Source organism: Dendrobates tinctorius, unplaced genomic scaffold (assembly GCF_039654945.1).
Source record: "Dendrobates tinctorius isolate UK_male_01 unplaced genomic scaffold, ASM3965494v1 ptg000261l, whole genome shotgun sequence".
Lineage (NCBI taxonomy): Eukaryota > Metazoa > Chordata > Amphibia > Anura > Dendrobatidae > Dendrobates > Dendrobates tinctorius.
In genome coordinates this window covers 1,516,509-1,536,452 of record NW_027361928.1, presented here as the reverse complement: position 1 = coordinate 1,536,452, position 19,944 = coordinate 1,516,509, and the positions used below count along the sequence as shown (strand labels likewise).

Below are 19,944 nucleotides of genomic sequence, written 5' to 3'. Positions count from 1 at the left end.
GTGTGTGTGTGTGTGGAGGACGGGGGCAGTAGTGTCCGCTGTGTGTGTGTGGAGGACGGGGGCAGTAGTGTCCGGTGTGTGTCTGTGTGGAGGACGGGGGCAGTAGTGTCCGGTGTGTGTCTGTGTGGAGGACGGGGGCAGTAGTGCCGGGTGTGTGTGTGTGTGGAGGACGGGGGCAGTAGTGTCCGCTGTGTGTGTGTGTGGAGGACGGGGGCAGTAGTGTCCGGTGTGTGTCTGTGTGGAGGACGGGGGCAGTAGTGCCGGGTGTGTGTGTGGAGGACGGGGGCAGTAGTGTCCGGTGTGTGTCTGTGTGGAGGACGGGGGCAGTAGTGCCGGGTGTGTGTGTGGAGGACGGGGGCAGTAGTGTCCGGTGTGTGTCTGTGTGGAGGACGGGGGCAGTAGTGCCGGGTGTGTGTGTGTGTGGAGGACGGGGGCAGTAGTGTCCGCTGTGTGTGTGTGGAGGACGGGGGCAGTAGTGTCCGGTGTGTGTCTGTGTGGAGGACGGGGGCAGTAGTGTCCGGTGTGTGTCTGTGTGGAGGACGGGGGCAGTAGTGCCGGGTGTGTGTGTGTGTGGAGGACGGGGGCAGTAGTGTCCGCTGTGTGTGTGTGGAGGACGGGGGCAGTAGTGTCCGCTGTGTGTGTGTGGAGGACGGGGGCAGTAGTGTCCGGTGTGTGTCTGTGTGGAGGACGGGGGCAGTAGTGCCGGGTGTGTGTGTGTGTGGAGGACGGGGGCAGTAGTGTCCGCTGTGTGTGTGTGGAGGACGGGGGCAGTAGTGTCCGCTGTGTGTGTGTGGAGGACGGGGGCAGTAGTGTCCGCTGTGTGTGTGTGGAGGACGGGGGCAGTAGTGTCCGGTGTGTGTCTGTGTGGAGGACGGGGGCAGTAGTGCCGGGTGTGTGTGTGTGTGGAGGACGGGGGCAGTAGTGTCCGCTGTGTGTGTGTGGAGGACGGGGGCAGTAGTGTCCGCTGTGTGTGTGTGGAGGACGGGGGCAGTAGTGTCCGCTGTGTGTGTGTGTGTGGAGGACGAGGGCAGTAGTGTCCGCTGTGTGTGTGGAGGACGGGGGCAGTAGTGTCCGCAGTGTGTGTGTGTGGAGGACGGGGGCAGTAGTGTCCGGTGTGTGTCTGTGTGGAGGACGGGGGCAGTAGTGCCGGGTGTGTGTGTGTGGAGGACTGAGGTAATAGTGCCGGGTGTGCGCGGATGATATCTCGCCTCCTGGACTCTCACCTGTGTATATAATATACGTGGTTATTCCTGGACCCTCCTCTTTATTATAGAATGTGTTACACTCCGCCTCCTGGACTTCTGGTTATAGAATATGCATGTTACGCCCCGCCTCCTTGACTCCTCAGGTTATATAATATGCATGGTTACGCCTGGACTCCTGTCTATAGAATATGTATTGTACCCCGCCTCCTGGACCCTCATTATATAGAATGTGCTACGCCCCACCTCCTGGACTCTTGTGTGTGGGCTCTGCAGCAGTGGGATTACATCTTGATGGGTGGATAGTGTTGTATACTGGAAGACCCGTTTTCGGCCCGGTCACCTCCCTCCTCCCCTGCGTCCTGTGCAATCCCTCCGGCGAGCACTGGGGACCCTCGTTTCCGTGCTGTTGAGGGGTCTCGGAGTTCGGTACAGTGGGCTGGTGCAGACAGCCCAGGTCTGCTGCTCATACAGTGTACCAGCACCTCAGCTGTGTGATGAGGTCTGCTCCGCTCGCGCCCAGAGCTGTGTCCATCCCCCCAGATGCTCTGTGGGGGTATAGCAGTCACATGACTCGTCTCCGCAGCTCTGACTGTGACTGGAGGAGTCCTGGTAACCTAATGCCGCTGTGTGCCGCGGGGTATAAATACTCTCCTGCCGCGGCTATTCCTGGCACTGCCGCCCCCTCGTCTCCTGCAGGCTGGCACCGCGGCCCCCCCGTGCTCTGACCGCAGCGGCTGATGACCCCCTCCGGCAGTATTGGTGCGGGAGACTGACGAGACCCCTGTGATGTCTGGTAATGGGGACCCCAGATTTACACCCGGGAGCGGAGGACAGGGGTGGGGGGCTCACAACCTGGAATGTGGTCCTGCTCTGTGCCTGCAGTGTCAAGTATGGTGAGCTTGGCGGCACTGACCACATCTTAATTTTTTTCCTTAGATGTTGGCAATGAAGGGATAGTGTCCAGTGAGACCCCCCATATCCTGCCAAACACCACCGTGAGGATGACGACCGAGATGAATGCCCCCCGGACCCTCCTGGTGCTGGTCTTGGCCTCCTCAGCGTGGGCGGACTGGCCGAATGATGCTGTGGGACAGGGCCACGACTGGGACCCTCGGCTCGAGGCCTCCATGCATTCCCTTTTCCCAGATGTTAAAGAGACAGTGGTGCCAATGAGCAGAATCCCTGACAGCTCCACCATGGTGGGCCGAGCGTTCAGGGTAACCGTGCCCACCCATCTGCTGCCGGCCGAGGAAGAGTCCATCCAGGTGAGAGATGTGGGGGCAGAAACCACCGATCTGTAAACAGCTCACCCACCGCAGTGGTGTGCTCCGAGAGAGACCTAATGTTGGAGGGGGCAGCCGGAGGGCACGGCCCGGTACACACCGCTGAGGGAGGGGGAGCCGGACACAATGGCCCCGGTCCACACCACTGAGGAAGGGGAGAGCCGGAGGGAACGGCCCGGTACACACCGCTGAGGAAGGGGGTAGCCGGAGGGCACGGCCCGGTACACACCGCTGAGGAAGGGGGTAGCCGGAGGGCACGGCCAGTACACACCACTGAGGAAGGGGGTAGCCGGAGGGCACGGCCCGGTACACACCGCTGAGGAAGGGGGTAGCCGGAGGGCACGGCCAGTACACACCGCTGAGGAAGGGGGGAGCTGGAGGGCACGGCCCGGTACACACCGCTGAGGAAGGGGGGAGCCGGAGGGCACGGCCGGTACACACCACTGAGGAAGGGGGGAGCCGGAGGGCACGGCCAGTACACACCGCTGAGGAAGGGGGGAGCTGGAGGGCACGGCCCGGTACACACCGCTGAGGAAGGGGGGAGCCGGAGGGAACGGCCCGGTACACACCGCTGAGGAAGGGGGTAGCCGGAGGGCACGGCCCGGTACACACCGCTGAGGGAGGGGGAGCCGGACACAATGGCCCCGGTCCACACCACTGAGGAAGGGGAGAGCCGGAGGGAACGGCCCGGTACACACCGCTGAAGAAGGGGGTAGCCGGAGGGCACGGCCCGGTACACACCGCTGAGGAAGGGGGGAGCCGGAGGGCACGGCCGGTACACACCACTGAGGAAGGGGGGAGCTGGAGGGCACGGCCCGGTACACACCGCTGAGGAAGGGGGGAGCCGGAGGGCACGGCCGGTACACACCACTGAGGAAGGGGGGAGCTGGAGGGCACGGCCCGGTACACACCGCTGAGGAAGGGGGGAGCCGGAGGGCACGGCCCGGTACACACCGCTGAGGAAGGGGGGAGCCGGAGGGAACGGCCCGGTACACACCGCTGAGGGAGGGGGAGCCGGACATAATGGCCCCGGTCCACACCGCTGAGGGAGGGGAGAGCCAGAGGGAACGGCCCGGTACACACTACTAAGGAAGGGGGGAGCCTGAGAGGACGGCCCGGTACACACCGCTGAGGAAGGGGGAGATGGAGGGCACGGCCCAGTACACACCGCTGAGGAAGGGGGGAGATGGAGGGCACGGCCCGGTACACACCGCTGAGGAAGGGGGGAGATGGAGGGCACGGCCCGGTACACACCGCTGAGGAAGGGGGGAGATGGAGGGCACGGCCCAGTACACACCGCTGAGGAAGGGGGGAGATGGAGGGCACGGCCCAGTACACACCGCTGAGGAAGGGGGGAGATGGAGGGCACGGCCCGGTACACACCGCAGAGGAAGGGGGGAGATGGAGGGCACGGCCTGATACACACCACTGAGGAAGGGGGAGATGGAGGGCACGGCCTGATACACACCACTGAAGAAGGGGGAGATGGAGGGCACGGCCCTGTACACATCGCTGAGGAAGGGGGGAGATGGAGGGCACGGCCCTGTACACATCGCTGAGGAAGGGGGGAGATGGAGGGCACGGCCCTGTACACATCGCTGAGGAAGGGGGGAGATGGAGGGCACGGCCCGGTACACACCGCTGAGGAAGGGGGGAGATGGAGGGCACGGCCCTGTACACATCGCTGAGGAAGGGGGGAGATGGAGGGCACGGCCCGGTACACACCGCTGAGGAAGGGGGGAGATGGAGGGCACGGCCCGGTACACACCGCTGAGGAAGGGGGGAGATGGAGGGCACGGCCCGGTACACACCGCTGAGGAAGGGGGGAGAAGGAGGGCACAACCCGGTCCACACCGCTGAGGAAGGGGAGAGCCGGAGAGGACGGCCCAGTACACACCACTGAGGAAGGGGAGAACTGGAGGGGACTGCCCAGTACACCCTGCTAAGTAAGGGGGAGGGCTAGGTCCGGTACACACCGCTGGGGGGGGCACGGCCCGGTACACACCGCTGTAGGGAGGCACGGGTCGTTACATTCCGTGGGGGGGCATGGCTCTGTACAAACCGCTGAGGAAGGGAGGGGGCACGGCCCGGTACACACGGTGTGGGAGGGGGCACAGCCCGGTACACACGGTGTGGGGGGGGGCACGGCCCGGTACACACGGTGTGGGGGGGGGGCACGGCCCGGTACACACGGTGTGGGGGGGGGCACGGCCCGGTATACACGGTGTGGGGGGGGGCACGGCCCGGTACACACGGTGTGGGGGGGGGGCACGGCCCGGTACACACGGTGTGGGGGGGGGGCACGGCCCGGTACACACGGTGTGGGGGGGGGGCACGGCCCGGTACACACGGTGTGGGGGGGGGGCACGGCCCGGTACACACGGTGTGGGGGGGGGCACGGCCCGGTACACACGGTGTGGGGGGGGGGCACGGCCCGGTACACACGGTGTGGGGGGGGGGCACGGCCCGGTACACACGGTGTGGGGGGGGGGCACGGCCCGGTACACACGGTGTGTGGGGGGGGGCACGGCCCGGTACACACGGTGTGTGGGGGGGGGCACGGCCCGGTACACACGGTGTGTGGGGGGGGGGCACGGCCCGGTACACACGGTGTGTGTGGGGGGGCACGGCCCGGTACACACGGTGTGTGTGGGGGGGCACGGCCCGGTACACACGGTGTGTGTGGGGGGGCACGGCCCGGTACACACGGTGTGTGTGGGGGGGCACGGCCCGGTACACACGGTGTGTGTGGGGGGGCACGGCCCGGTACACACGGTGTGTGTGGGGGGGCACGGCCCGGTACACACGGTGTGTGTGGGGGGGCACGGCCCGGTACACACGGTGTGTGTGGGGGGGCACGGCCCGGTACACACGGTGTGTGTGGGGGGGCACGGCCCGGTACACACGGTGTGTGTGGGGGGGCACGGCCCGGTACACACGGTGTGTGTGGGGGGGCACGGCCCGGTACACAACGCTGGTGAGTTGCAGGCTGGTGGGATACCGCAGTGGATGCCATACACCAGTGGGGGTCGTTCAGCTGCTCCCGCTCTGTAAACCTGTAATTATCTGTCTTATGTCCTGGAATGTGAAGGATTTCACACGGAGCCGATTATGGCATCTGTTCCCCTCCCCCACCCCCCTGGTAAAGGTCATGGACATGCAGGGAGCTTCGTACTTGTGCTGTCGACTCTCCTGTCAGCCAGTGCTGGAATTTATAATCGGGCACGCTGCGTCTCATCCCGACCACCTAAGAGCGGTGGTCCTACATGAATAGGAGTTTGGGAACATCCTGTGCCCCTGATGAAGCCGGATTATCAGTGAAACCATTTGGGTGTGTTGTGGCCAGTGACCTGTGGAGGAGCGGTGCCCTCTATTGGTACTATTGGAAATGCGCAGCTCGGGTGAGATGAACATTTCATATCATTGCTGAGGGTCGCCTGGGCCTTTCTTGCGGCTCCCCCGTCCTCTGTAACCTCCTGAGCCTTTCTCACGCCCCCCCCCATGCTCTGTAACCTCCTGAGCCTTTCTTGCGGCCTCCGCCCCGTGTTCTGTAACCTCCTGAGCCTTTCTCACGCCCCCCCCCGTGTTCTGTAACCTTCTGAGCCTTTCTCGTTGCCTCTGCCCCCGTGCTCTGTAACCTTCTGAGCCTTTCTCGCGGCCTCTGCCCCGTGCTCTCTAACCTTCTGAGCCTTTCCCGTGGCCTCCGCCTCCCGTGCTCTGTAACCTCCTTGAGCCTTTCTCACACACCCCCGTGCTCTGTAACCTCCTGAGCCTTTCTCGTGGCCTCCGCCCCCATGCTCTGTAACCTCCTGAGCCTTTCTCGCGGCCTCTGCCCCGTGCTCTCTAACCTTCTGAGCCTTTCTCGTGGCCTCCGCCCCCGTGCTCTCTAACCTTCTGAGCCTTTCTCATGGCCTCCGCCCCCCCGTGCTCTGTAACCTCCTTGAGCCTTTCTCACCCCCCCCGTGCTCTGTAACCTCCTTGAGCCTTTCTCACCCCCCCGTGCTCTGTAACCTTCTGAGCCTTTCTCACGCCTCTCCCCCCCCCCGTGCTCTGTAACCTCCTGAGCCTTTCTCGCGGCCTCCGCTCCCGTGCTCTGTAACCTCCTGAGCCTTTCTCGCGGCCTCCACCCCGTGCTCGGTAACCTCTTGAGCCTTTCACGCGGCTTCCACTCTTGTGCTCTGTAACCTCCTGAGTCTTTCTCGCGACTTCCGCCCCCATGCTCTGTGGCCTCCGCCCCCATGCTCTGTAACCTCCTGAGCTTTTCTTGTGGCCTCCGCCCCGTGCTCTGTAACCTCCTGAGCCTTTCTTGTGGCCTCCGCCCCCGTGCTCTGTAACCTCCTGAGCCTTTCTCACACCCCTCCCCCCCCCGTGTTCTGTTACCTCCTGAGCCTTTCTCACGCCCCCCCACCCGGTGTTCTGTAACCTGAGCCTTTCTCGCAGCCTCCGCCCCGTGCTCTGTAACCACCGGAGCCTTTCTCGTGACCTCTGCCCCCGTGCTCTCTAACCTTCTGAGCCTTTCTCGTGGCCTCCGCCCCCGTGCTCTGTAACCTCCTGAGCCTTTCTCACGCCTCCCCCCCCCCCCCCGTGCTCTCTAACCTTCTGAGCCTTTCTCGTGGCCTCCGCCCCCCGTGCTCTGTAACCTCCTGGAGCCTTTCTCTCACCCCCCGTGCTCTGTAACCTCGTGAGCCTTTCTCACGCCTCTCACCCCCCGTGCTATGTGACCTCCTGAGCCTTTCTCGCGGCCTCCGCTCCCGTGCTCTGTAACCTCCTGAGCCTTTCTCGCGGCCTCCGCTCCCGTGCTCTGTAACCTCCGGAGCCTTTCACGCGGCCTCCACCCCGTTCTCTGTAACCTCTTGAGCCTTTCACGCGGCCTCCGCTCTTGTGCTCTGTAACCTCCTGAGCCTTTCTCGCGGCCTCCGCTCCCGTGCTCTGTAACCTCCGGAGCCTTTCTCGCAGCCTCCACCCCGTTCTCTGTAACCTCTTGAGCCTTTCACGCGGCCTCCGCTCTTGTGCTCTGTAACCTCCTGAGCCTTTCTCGCGGCCTCCGCTCCCTTGCTCTGTGGCCTCCGCCCCCGTGCTCTGTAACCTCCTGAGCTTTTATCGTGGCCTCCGCCCCCGTGCTCTGTAACCTGAGCCTTTCTCGTGGCCTCCGCCCCTGTGTTCTGTAACTTCCTGAGCCTTTCTCGTGGCCTCCGCCCCCGTGCTCTGTAACCTCCTGAGCCTTTCTCGTGGCCTCTGTGACCTCCTGAGCCTTTCTCGTGGCCTCTGTGACCTCCTGAGCCTTTCTCGTGGCCTCCGCCCCCGTGCACTGTAACCTCCTGAGCCTTTCTCGTGGCCTCCGCCCCCGTGCACTGTAACCTCCTGAGCCTTTCTCGTGGCCTCCGCCCCCGTGCACTGTAACCTCCTGAGCCTTTCTCGTGGCCTCCGCCCCCGTGCTCTGTAACCTCCTGAGCCTTTCACGCGGCCTCCGCTCTTGTGCTCTGTAACCTCCTGAGCCTTTCTCGCGGCCTCCGCTCCCTTGCTCTGTGGCCTCCGCCCCCGTGCTCTGTAACCTCCTGAGCTTTTATCGTGGCCTCCGCCCCCGTGCTCTGTAACCTGAGCCTTTCTCGTGGCCTCCGCCCCTGTGTTCTGTAACTTCCTGAGCCTTTCTCGTGGCCTCCGCCCCCGTGCTCTGTAACCTCCTGAGCCTTTCTCGTGGCCTCTGTGACCTCCTGAGCCTTTCTCGTGGCCTCTGTGACCTCCGGAGCCTTTCTCGTGGCCTCCGCCTCCGTGCACTGTAACCTCCTGAGCCTTTCTCGTGGCCTCCGCCCCCGTGCACTGTAACCTCCTGAGCCTTTCTCGTGGCCTCCGCCCCCGTGCACTGTAACCTCCTGAGCCTTTCTCGTGGCCTCCGCCCCCGTGCTCTGTAACCTCCTGAGCCTTTCTCGTGGCCTCTGCCACCGTGCTCTGTAACCTCCTGAGCCTTTCTCGTGGCCTTCGCCCCCGTGCACTGTAACCTCCGGAGCCTTTCTCGTGGCCTCCGTGCACTGTAACCTCCGGAGCCTTTCTCGTGGCCTCCGCCTCCGTGCACTGTAACCTCCAGAGCCTTTCTCGTGGCCTCCGCCTCCGTGCTCTGTAACCTCCGGAGCCTTTCTCGTGGCCTCCGCCCCTGTGCTCTGTAACCTCCACCTGTAATTATGTCTCTCAGATGTTCCCTGAAATAACTAAGGGCCAATATAAAAGAACTACAGAGATCAGAGATGCCGCAGACCATGTAAGCCAGTCCTACAGGACATAAAATCTCTCACCTTGAGAGACCCCTGACCATCTGGCCATAAGCTGCAGCCCCCTGTATAAGGGCAGTGGGACCCCCAGGGGTGCGCTGCTGTTGCGGCCACGTTTCCGGATAATTCTCTTTTTGAACAATCCTTTCCTGAAATCTGATGTTACTTTCCCGGATGTTTATCTGCTCCCGGTCACAAGAACTTCTTGGGCTTCTGTTTCTTGCCTTCATGAAGTGAACTCTTCGCTTTTCCCAGATTTTGAGCTCGTTTTAGACTTTATAGACTTTAGGAATTAAGTAAAGACCGGATTCCTGGTCACCAAAACCTTCAAAATCCCAAAGCCACAAGTTCTCTGGTAATGCTCACCCTCCATACAAACAGATCCCTCCCGTACAGGCTCCTGTGTGTGTATAGGATCCCTCCCGTACAGGCTCCTGTGTGTGTATAGGATCCCTCCCGTACAGGCTTCTGTGTGTGTATAGGATCCCTCCCATACAGGCTCCTGTGTGTGTATAGGATCCCTCCCGTACAGGCTCCTGTGTGTGTATAGGATCCCTCCCGTACAGGCTCCTGTGTGTGTATAGGATCCCTCCCGTACAGGCTCGTGTGTGTGTGTGTATAGGATCCCTCCCGTACAGGCTCCTGTGTGTGTGTGTATAGGATCCCTCCCGTACAGGTCCTGTGTGTGTGTGTGTGTGTGTGTGTGTATAGGATCCCTCCCGTACAGGCTCCTGTGTGTGTGTGTGTGTGTATAGGATCCCTCCCGTACAGGCTCCTGTGTGTGTGTGTATAGGATCCCTCCCGTACAGGCTCCTGTGTGTGTGTGTGTATAGGATCCCTCCCGTACAGGCTCCTGTGTGTGTGTGTATAGGATCCCTCCTGTACAGGCTCCTGTGTGTGTATAGGATCCCTCCCGTACAGGCTCCTGTGTGTGTGTGTGTGTGTATAGGATCCCTCCCGTACAGGCTCCTGTGTGTGTGTGTATAGGATCCCTCCTGTACAGGCTACTGTGTGTGTATAGGATCCCTCCCGTACAGGCTCCTGTGTGTGTGTATAGGATCCCTCCCGTACAGGCTCCTGTGTGTGTGTATAGGATCCCTCCCGTACAGGCTCCTGTGTGTGTGTGTATAGGATCCCTCCCGTACAGGCTCCTGTGTGTGTGTATAGGATCCCTCCCGTACAGGCTCCTGTGTGTGTGTGTGTGTGTATATAGGATCCCTCCCGTACAGGCTCCTGTGTGTGTGTGTGTGTGTATAGGATCCCTCCCGTACAGGCTCCTGTGTGTGTGTGTGTATAGGATCCCTCCCGTACAGGCTCCTGTGTGTGTGTGTGTGTGTGTATATAGGATCCCCCCGTACAGGCTCCTGTGTGTGTATAGGATCCCTCCCGTACAGGCTCCTGTGTGTGTGTGTGTATAGGATCCCTCCCGTACAGGCTCCTGTGTGTGTGTATAGGATCCCTCCCGTACAGGCTCCTGTGTGTGTGTGTGTGTGTGTGTGTGTGTATAGGATCCCCCCCGTACAGGCTCCTGTGTGTGTATAGGATCCCTCCCGTACAGGCTCCTGTGTGTGTGTGTATAGGATCCCTCCCGTACAGGCTCCTGTGTGTGTGTATAGGATCCCTCCCGTACAGGCTCCTGTGTGTGTGTATAGGATCCCTCCCGTACCGGCTCCTGTGTGTGTGTGTGTGTGTGTGTGTGTATAGGATCCCTCCCGTACAGGCTCCTGTGTGTGTGTGTGTGTGTGTGTATAGGATCCCTCCCGTACAGGCTCCTGTGTGTGTGTGTGTGTGTATAGGATCCCTCCTGTACAGGCTACTGTGTGTGTATAGGATCCCTCCCGTACAGGCTCCTGTGTGTGTGTATAGGATCCCTCCCGTACAGGCTCCTGTGTGTGTGTATAGGATCCCTCCCGTACAGGCTCCTGTGTGTGTGTGTATAGGATCCCTCCCGTACAGGCTCCTGTGTGTGTGTGTGTGTGTGTGTGTGTGTGTGTATAGGATCCCTCCCGTACAGGCTCCTGTGTGTGTGTGTGTGTGTGTGTATAGGATCCCCCCGTACAGGCTCCTGTGTGTGTATAGGATCCCTCCCGTACAGGCTCGTGTGTGTGTGTGTGTATATAGGATCCCTCCCGTACAGGCTCCTGTGTGTGTGTGTGTGTGTGTGTATAGGATCCCTCCCGTACAGGCTCCTGTGTGTGTGTGTATATATAGGATCCCTCCCGTACAGGCTCCTGTGTGTGTGTGTGTGTGTGTGTGTATAGGATCCCTCCCGTACAGGCTCCTGTGTGTGTGTGTGTGTGTGTGTGTATAGGATCCCTCCCGTACCGGCTCCTGTGTGTGTGTGTATGTGTATAGGATCCCTCCCGTACAGGCTCCTGTGTGTGTGTGTGTATAGGATCCCTCCCGTACAGGCTCCTGTGTGTGTGTGTGTGTGTGTGTGTGTGTATAGGATCCCTCTCGTACAGGCTCCTGTGTGTGTGTGTGTGTGTATAGGATCCCTCTCGTACAGGCTCCTGTGTGTGTGTGTATAGGATCCCTCCCGTACAGGCTCCTGTGTGTGTGTGTGTATAGGATCCCTCCCGTGCAGGCTCCTGTGTGTGTGTGTATGTGTATAGGATCCCTCCCGTACAGGCTCCTGTGTGTGTGTATAGGATCCCTCCCGTACAGGCTCCTGTATGTGTGTGTGTATAGGATCCCTCCCGTACAGGCTCCTGTGTGTGTGTGTATAGGATCCCTCCCGTACAGGCTCCTGTGTGTGTGTGTGTGTATAGGATCCCTCCCGTACAGGCTCCTGTGTGTGTGTGTGTATAGGATCCCTCCCGTACAGGCTCCTGTGTGTGTGTGTATAGGATACCTCCCGTACAGGCTCCTGTGTGTGTGTGTATAGGATACCTCCCGTACAGGCTCCTGTGTGTGTGTGTATAGGATACCTCCCGTACAGGCTCCTGTGTGTGTGTGTATAGGATCCCTCCCGTACAGGCTCCTGTATGTATGTGTGTGTGTATAGGATCCCTCCCATACAGGCTCCTGTATGTGTGTGTGTGTATAGGATCCCTCCCGTACAGGCTCCTGTATGTGTGTGTGTATAGGATCCCTCCCGTACAGGCTCCTGTGTGTGTATAGGATCCCTCCCGTACAGGCTCCTGTGTGTGTGTATATAGGATCCCTCCCGTACAGGCTCCTGTGTGTGTATAGGATCCCTCCCATACAGGCTCCTGTGTGTGTGTGTATAGGATCCCTCCCGTACAGGCTCCTGTGTGTGTATAGGATCCCTCCCGTACAGGCTCCTGTGTGTGTGTGTGTATATATAGGATCCCTCCCGTACAGGCTCCTGTGTGTGTATAGGATCCCTCCCGTACAGGGTCGTGTGTGTGTATAGGATCCCTCCCGTACAGGCTCCTGTGTGTGTGTGTATAGGATCCCTCCCGTACAGGCTCCTGTGTGTGTGTGTATAGGATCCCTCCCGTACAGGCTCCTGTGTGTGTGTGTATAGGATCCCTCCCGTACAGGCTCCTGTGTGTGTGTGTGTGTGTGTGTGTGTGTGTATAGGATCCCTCCCGTACAGGCTCCTGTGTGTGTGTGTGTATAAGATCCCTCCCGTACAGGCTCCTGTGTGTGTGTGTGTATAGGATCCCTCCCGTACAGGCTCCTGTGTGTGTGTGTGTATAGGATCCCTCCCGTACAGGCTCCTGTGTGTATAGGATCCCTCCCGTACAGGCTCCTGTGTGTGTGTGTGTATAGGATCCCTCCCGTACAGGCTCCTGTGTGTGTGTGTGTGTGTGTGTGTGTATAGGATCCCTCCCGTACAGGCTCCTGTGTGTGTGTGTGTATAGGATCCCTCCCGTACAGGCTCCTGTGTGTGTGTGTGTGTATAGGATCCCTCCCGTACAGGCTCCTGTGTGTGTGTGTGTATAGGATCCCTCCCGTACAGGCTCCTGTGTGTGTGTGTGTATAGGATCCCTCTCGTACAGGCTCCTGTGTGTGTGTATAGGATCCCTCTCGTACAGGCTCCTGTGTGTGTGTATAGGATCCCTCCCGTACAGGCTCCTGTGTGTGTGTATAGGATCCCTCCCGTACAGGCTCCTGTGTGTGTGTGTGTGTGTGTATAGGATCCCTCCCGTACAGGCTCCTGTGTGTGTGTGTGTGTGTGTGTATAGGATCCCTCCCGTACAGGCTCCTGTGTGTGTGTTTAGGATCCCTCCCATACAGGCTCCTGTGTGTGTGTGTGTATAGGATCCCTCCCGTACAGGCTCCTGTGTGTGTGTGTGTATAGGATCCCTCCCGTACAGGCTCCTGTGTGTGTGTGTGTATAGGATCCCTCCCGTACAGGCTCCTGTGTGTGTGTGTGTATAGGATCCCTCCCGTACAGGCTCCTGTGTGTGTGTGTATAGGATCCCTCCCGTACAGGCTCCTGTGTGTGTGTGTGTATAGGATCCCTCCCGTACAGGCTCCTGTGTGTGTGTGTGTGTGTGTGTGTATAGGATCCCTCCCGTACAGGCTCCTGTGTGTGTGTGTATAGGATCCCTCCCGTACAGGCTCCTGTGTGTGTGTGTGTGTGTGTGTGTGTGTATAGGATCCCTCCCGTACAGGCTCCTGTGTGTGTGTGTATAGGATCCCTCCCGTACAGGCTCCTGTGTGTGTGTGTGTGTGTGTGTGTGTGTGTATAGGATCCCTCCCGTACAGGCTCCTGTGTGTGTGTGTATAGGATCCCTCCCGTACAGGCTCCTGTGTGTGTGTATAGGATCCCTCTCGTACAGGCTCCTGTGTGTGTGTGTATAGGATCCCTCCCGTACAGGCTCCTGTGTGTGTGTGTATAGGATCCCTCCCGTACAGGCTCCTGTGTGTGTGTGTGTGTATAGGATCCCTCCCGTACAGGCTCCTGTGTGTGTATAGGATCCCTCCCGTACAGGCTCCTGTGTGTGTGTATATAGGATCCCTCCCGTACAGGCTCCTGTGTGTGTGTGTATAGGATCCCTCCCGTACAGGCTCCTGTGTGTGTGTGTATAGGATCCCTCCCGTACAGGCTCCTGTGTGTGTGTGTATAGGATCCCTCCCGTACAGGCTCCTGTGTGTGTGTGTATAGGATCCCTCCCGTACAGGCTCCTGTGTGTGTGTATAGGATCCCTCTCGTACAGGCTCCTGTGTGTGTGTGTATAGGATCCCTCTCGTACAGGCTCCTGTGTGTGTGTGTATAGGATCCCTCTCGTACAGGCTCCTGTGTGTGTGTATAGGATCCCTCCCGTACAGGCTCCTGTGTGTGTATAGGATCCCTCCCGTACAGGCTCCTCTGTGTGTGTGTATTGGATCCCTCCCGTACAGGCTCCTGTGTGTGTGTGTGTGTATAGGATCACTCCCGTACAGGCTCCTGTGTCTGTGTATAGGATCCCTCCCGTACAGGCTCCTGTGTGTGTGTATAGGATCCCTCCCGTACAGGCTCCTGTGTGTGTATAGGATCCCTCCCGTACAGGCTCCTGTGTGTGTATAGGATCCCTCCCGTACAGGCTCCTGTGTGTGTATAGGATCCCTCCCGTACAGGCTCCTGTGTGTGTATAGGATCCCTCCCGTACAGGCTCCTGTGTGTGTATAGGATCCCCCCGTACAGGCTCCTGTGTGTGTATAGGATCCCCCCGTACAGGCTCCTGTGTGTGTGTGTGTGTGTGTATAGGATCCCACCCGTACAGGCTCCTGTATGTGTTTATAGGATCCCTCCCGTACAGGCTCCTGTGTGTGTATAGGATCCCTCCCGTACAGGCTCCTGTGTGTGTATAGGATCCCTCCAGTACAGGCTCCTGTGTGTGTATAGGATCCCTCCCGTACAGGCTCCTGTGTGTGTGTATAGGATCCCTCCCGTACAGACTCCTGTGTGTGTGTATAGGATCCCTCCCGTACAGGCTCCTGTGTGTATAGGATCCCTCCCGTACAGGCTCCTGTGTGTGTGTGTATAGGATCCCTCCCATACAGGCTCCTGTGTGTGTGTATAGGATCGCTCCTGTGTGTGTGTATAGGATCCCTCCCATACAGGCTCCTGTGTGTGTGTGTATACACTCACTGGCCACTTTATTAGGTACACCTGTCCAACTGTGTGTTAAGACTTAATTTCTAATCAGCCAATCACATGGCGGCAACTCAGTGCATTTAGGCATGTAGACATGGTCAAGACAATCTCCTGCAGTTCAAACCGAGCATCAGTATGGGGAAGAAAGGTGATTTGAGTGCCTTTGAACGTGGCATGATTGTTGGTGCCAGAAGGGCTGGTCTGAGTATTTCAGAAACTGCTGATCTACTGGGATTTTCACGCACAACCATCTCTAGGGTTTACAGAGAATGGTCCGAAAAAGAAAAAAAATCCAGTGAGCGGCAGTTCTGTGGCCGGAAATGCCTTGTTGATGCCAGAGGTCAGAGGAGAATGGGCATACTGGTTCGAGCTGATAGAAAGGCAACAGTGACTCAAATTGCCACCCGTTACAACCAAGGTAGGCAGAAGAGCATCTCTGAACGCACAGTGCGTCGAACTTTGAGGCAGATGGGCTACAGCAGCAGAAGACCACACTGGGTACCACTCCTCTCAGCTAAGAACAGGAAACTGAGCCTACAATTTGCACAAGCTCATCGAAATTGGACAGTAGAAGATTGGAAAAACGTTGCCTGGTCTGATGAGTCTCGATTTCTGCTGCGACATTCGGATGGTAGGGTCAGAATTTGGCGTAAACAACATGAAAGCATGGATCCATCCAGCCTTGTATCAACGGTTCAGGCTGGTGGTGGTGGTGTCATGGTGTGGGGAATTTTTTCTGGGCACTCTTTGGGCCCCTTGGTACCAATTGAGCATCGTTGCAACGCCACAGCCTACCTGAGTATTGTTGCTGACCATGTCCATCCCTTTATGACCACAATGTACCCAACATCTGATGGCTACTTTCAGCAGGATAATGCGCCATGTCATAAAGCTCGAATCATCTCAGATTGGTTTCTTGAACATGACAATGAGTTCACTGTACTCAAATGGCCTCCTCAGTCACCAGATCTCAATCCAATAGAGCATCTTTGGGATGTGGTGGAACGGGAGATTCGCATCAGGGATGTGCAGCCGACAAATCTGCGCCAACTGTGTGATGCCATCATGTCAATATGGTCCAAAATCTCTGAGGAATGCTTCCAGCACCTTGTTGAATCTCTGCCACGAAGAATTGAGGCAGTTCTGAAGGCAAAAGGGGGTCCAACCCGTTACTAGCATGGTGTACCTAATAAAGTGGCCAGTGAGTGTAGGATGCCTCCCATACAGGCTCCTGTGTGTGTATAGGATCCCTGCCGCACAGGCTCCTGTGTGTGTGTATAGGATCCCTCCCGTACAGGCTCCTGTGTGTGTGTGTGTGTATAGGATCCCTCCCGTACAGGCTCCTGTGTGTGTGTGTGTATAGGATCCCTCCCGTACAGGCTCCTGTGTGTGTGTGTGTGTGTTTAGGATCCCACCCGTACAGGCTCCTGTGTGTGTATATAGGATCCCCCCCGTACAGGCTCCTGTGTGTGTATAGGATCCCTCCAGTACAGGCTCCTGTGTGTGTGTATAGGATCCCTCCCGTACAGGCTCCTGTGTGTGTGTGTGTGTATAGGATCCCTCCCGTACAGGCTCCTGTATGTGTGTATAGGATCCCCCCGTACAGGCTCCTGTGTGTGTATTGGATCCCTCCAGTACAGGCTCCTGTATGTGTGTATAGGATCCCCCCCGTACAGGCTCCTGTATGTGTATCGGATCCCCCCCGTACAGGCTCCTGTGTGTGTATAGGATCCCTCCCGTACAGGCTCCTGTGTGTGTAAAGGATCCCCCCGTACAGGCTCCTGTGTGTGTGTATAGGATCCCTCCCATACAGGCTCCTGTGTGTGTGTATAGGATCCTTCCCGTACAGGCTCCTGTGCGTGTATAGGATCCCTCCCGTACAGGCTCCTGTGTGTGTTTAGGATCCCACCCGTACAGGCTCCTGTGTGTGTATATAGGATCCACCCCGTGCAGGCTCCTGTGTGTGTTTAGGATCCCTCCCGTGCAGGCTCCTGTGTGTGTGTATAGGATCCCTCCCGTACAGGCTCCTGTGTGTGTGTGTGTGTGTATAGGATCCCTCCAGTACAGGCTCCTGTATGTGTGTATAGGATCCCCCCCGTACAGGCTCCTGTATGTGTGTATGCGACCCCTCCCGTACAGGCTCCTGTGTGTGTGTATAGGATCCCCCCCCTTACAGGCTCCTGTGTGTGTGTATAGGATCCCTCCCGTACAGGCTCCTGTGTGTGTATAGGATCCCACCCGTACAGGCTCCTGTGTCTGTGTATGGGATGTGTGTGTGTGTGTGTGTGTGTGTGTGTGTATAGGATCCCTCCAGTACAGGCTCCTGTATGTGTGTATAGGATCCCCCCCGTACAGGCTCCTGTATGTGTGTATAGGATCCCTCCTGTACAGGCTCCTCTGTGTGTGTATAGGATCCCCGCCGTACAGGCTCCTGTGTGTGTGTGTTTAGGATCCCCCCCATACAGACTCCTGTGTGTGTGTGTATAGGATCCCACCCGTACAGGCTCCTGTGTGTGTATAGGATCCCACCCGTACAGGCTCCTGTGTGTGTATAGGATCCCACCCGTACAGGCTCCTGTGTGTATAGGATCCCTCCCGTACAGGCTCCTGTGTGTGTATAGGATCCCTCCTGTGTGTGGGTGCACGTGTGTGCTTTGCAGTACTTTGCGCTTGTTCCGCCATCCTCTGCATGCGTTCCGCCTCTTGCTACCCGTTGTTTTAATGAGTTAAATAACAATTTTATGGAGTGATGAATGTGTCCCTTTCACTCCACCAATTACTTGCTCTCCGTTTTTTTTTTTTTTTTACAGTGAGCGCCTTTAGAGCCTCCTGTGTTGCTCGGACTGACGCCTTCCCACGCCAGGACTAAGACTTTCATTATTATTCATACGGTCCCAGCATATTTCTTTAATGATCTACCATTTCATGTAATTCCTGTAACTTCCGGGCAGAGTTGGAAGGAAGGCCAGCCCTTCAGGGAGCCAGGCAGAGTAGAAATGAAGGAAGGCCGGCCCTTCAGGGAGCCAGGCAGAGTAGAACTAAAGGAAGGGTCGGCCCCTGGGATGGAGGAAAGAAGAAAGGGCTGGGGAGTCGGGCGTAGGAGGCATGAAGGAAGGACCAGTCCCTTCGGGGAGCTGTTTGGAGGAGGAGTGAAGGAAGGGCCAGGGAGACGGTCAGAGGAGGAATGAAAGAAGGGCCGTCTCCTGGGGAGGAAGAATGAAGGAAGGGCCGGGAATTCGGGCAGAGGAGGAATTAAAGAAGGGCCGGGTAACTGGGCGGAGGAGGAATGAAGGAAGAGTCGGGGAGGCAGGAGGAGTAGGAATGAAGGATGGGCTGGGGAACCTGGCGGAGGAGGAATGAAGGAAGGGCTGGGGAGCTGGGCACAGGGGGAATGAATGAATGAAGGGCGGGCCCGGTAGCCATGCAGAAGAGGAATGAATTAAGGACCTTGGAGCCGGGCAGAGGAGGAATGAATTAAGGGCCTTGGAGCCGGGCAGAGGAGGAAGGAACGGCCGGGGAGCTGGGCGGAGGAGGTATGAAGGAAGGGCCTTGGAGCTGGGCGGAGGAGGTGGTATGAAGGAAGGGCCTTGGAGCTGGGCGGAGGAGGAAGGAACTGCCGGGGAGCTGTGCGGAGGAGGAATGAAGGAAGGGCCGTCCCTCCCCGGGGAGCTTGGCGGAGGAATGAATGGAGGAAGGGCCGGCGAGCTGGGCGGAGGAAGAATGAAAGAAGGGCCACCCCCTGGGAGCTGTGCGGAGTAATGAAGGAAGGGTCGGGGAGCTGGGCGGAGGAGGAATGAATGTAGGACTGCCCCCCCGGGGGAGCTGTGCGGAGGAGGGATGAAGGAAGGGCCGGGTGTTGTGAGTTCATTCTCTGGTTCACCAGTTGTGAGTTCTCCTTCCAGACTTCCTCTGGTGGTAACAGGAGGTAGAGAGGCTGATTTGATCGGTGGAGATCTGCCACCTGAGAATGAGGATGACGATTGGATCTCAGGAATCTCAGATTGGATTTGACAGCCGACGCCCTATTCAGTTGCTGGTGATTCCTTCTGGCTTGTCAGCTCTTGGTTCTCAGCTCTGTTCCAGTCATCTAAAGCTACGTTTTTCTGCTAATGTTCACACTTGATTTTGTTGGTCTATTCAGTTTTTTGGTGTGGTCAGCCAGCCCCGGCTGGGGGCTGTGCTGAATTTCCACTCTTATTAGTATTTTTCCAATTTGCTTTTTGTCCCTTACTAGTTCAGTCTCTTTTTGCTCTGTCTCAGAATATTCCAGAGTGCTGATATAGTGGGAGAAGTCTAGTGACTTCAGGGTTAATTTTGCTATCAGAAGTGTTGGACATTATTTTTGTAGGGTTTTTTGCAGGTTGCAGACAGGGTCTTTCCTTTCCTGTCTAGTTAGTTTGGGCCCCATTGTTTGCTCAGCCAATTTTCCTGCCTGTGTTTGTGCCTTCATCTTGTTTCACCGTCAATACATGTGCGGAGGCTGTCTATTCTTTGGGGTCTGCTCTGGGGCAGTTTTCCCTTTTCTTGCTTTAGGCTTATTTTAGACCTCCGGCTGTGACGAGGTGTCTAGGATCATCGTAGGCACGCTCCACGGCTACTGCTAGTTGTGTGGTAGGATCAGGAATCTGCATAGTTATCAACCTCTCTGGTTTTCTGTGACTTAGCTTGTGTTGTTTTGCTTATTTCTCCTCGGTGACCCATTCATAACAGAATCACCAGCCATACCGCAGATTCTAGGGTACTCAAAAGCAGGAAAAAGTTGTTAAAAAAAAAAAAGAAAAAGTGTCAGAATTTTTTTTTTTTTTTTTATATATATTTTTTTTTCTCTGAGGCCGTAGGTGGATTTTTTTTTCTTAATGGAAATTAAGCAATTGTCTGATCGTGTGGAGCAGCTTGCTGCTGAAGTGCAGGGAATTTCCACCTACCTCATTCAGTCACATGCTGCTGAACCAAAGATTCCTACTCCTGATGTGTTTTCTGGGGATCGGTCTAAATTTCTGAATTTTAAGAATAATTGTAAATTATTTCTTGCCTTGAAGCCTAACTCATCGGGGAGCTCTGTGCAGCAGGTTAAAATTGTCATCTCCTTGCTGCACGGCGATCCCCAGGATTGGGCGTTTTCTCTGACACCTGAAAAT

The 19,944-nt window shown here is 57.5% G+C and overlaps 1 protein-coding gene across 5 annotated transcripts in view; it reads left to right on the top strand.

Moving 5' to 3' along the window:
• DAG1 (dystroglycan 1) overlaps nt 1-19,944 on the top strand; it is a 76,521-nt gene that overhangs the window by 44,711 nt on the left and 11,866 nt on the right. For all 5 annotated transcript variants that reach the window (XM_073558910.1, XM_073558907.1, XM_073558908.1 and 2 more), the window contains exon 2: nt 2,142-2,470. In XM_073558910.1, the coding sequence (XP_073415011.1) occupies nt 2,207-2,470 (264 nt within the window). In that variant the 5' untranslated portion in view covers nt 2,142-2,206. The remainder of the gene's footprint in view (nt 1-2,141; nt 2,471-19,944) is intronic.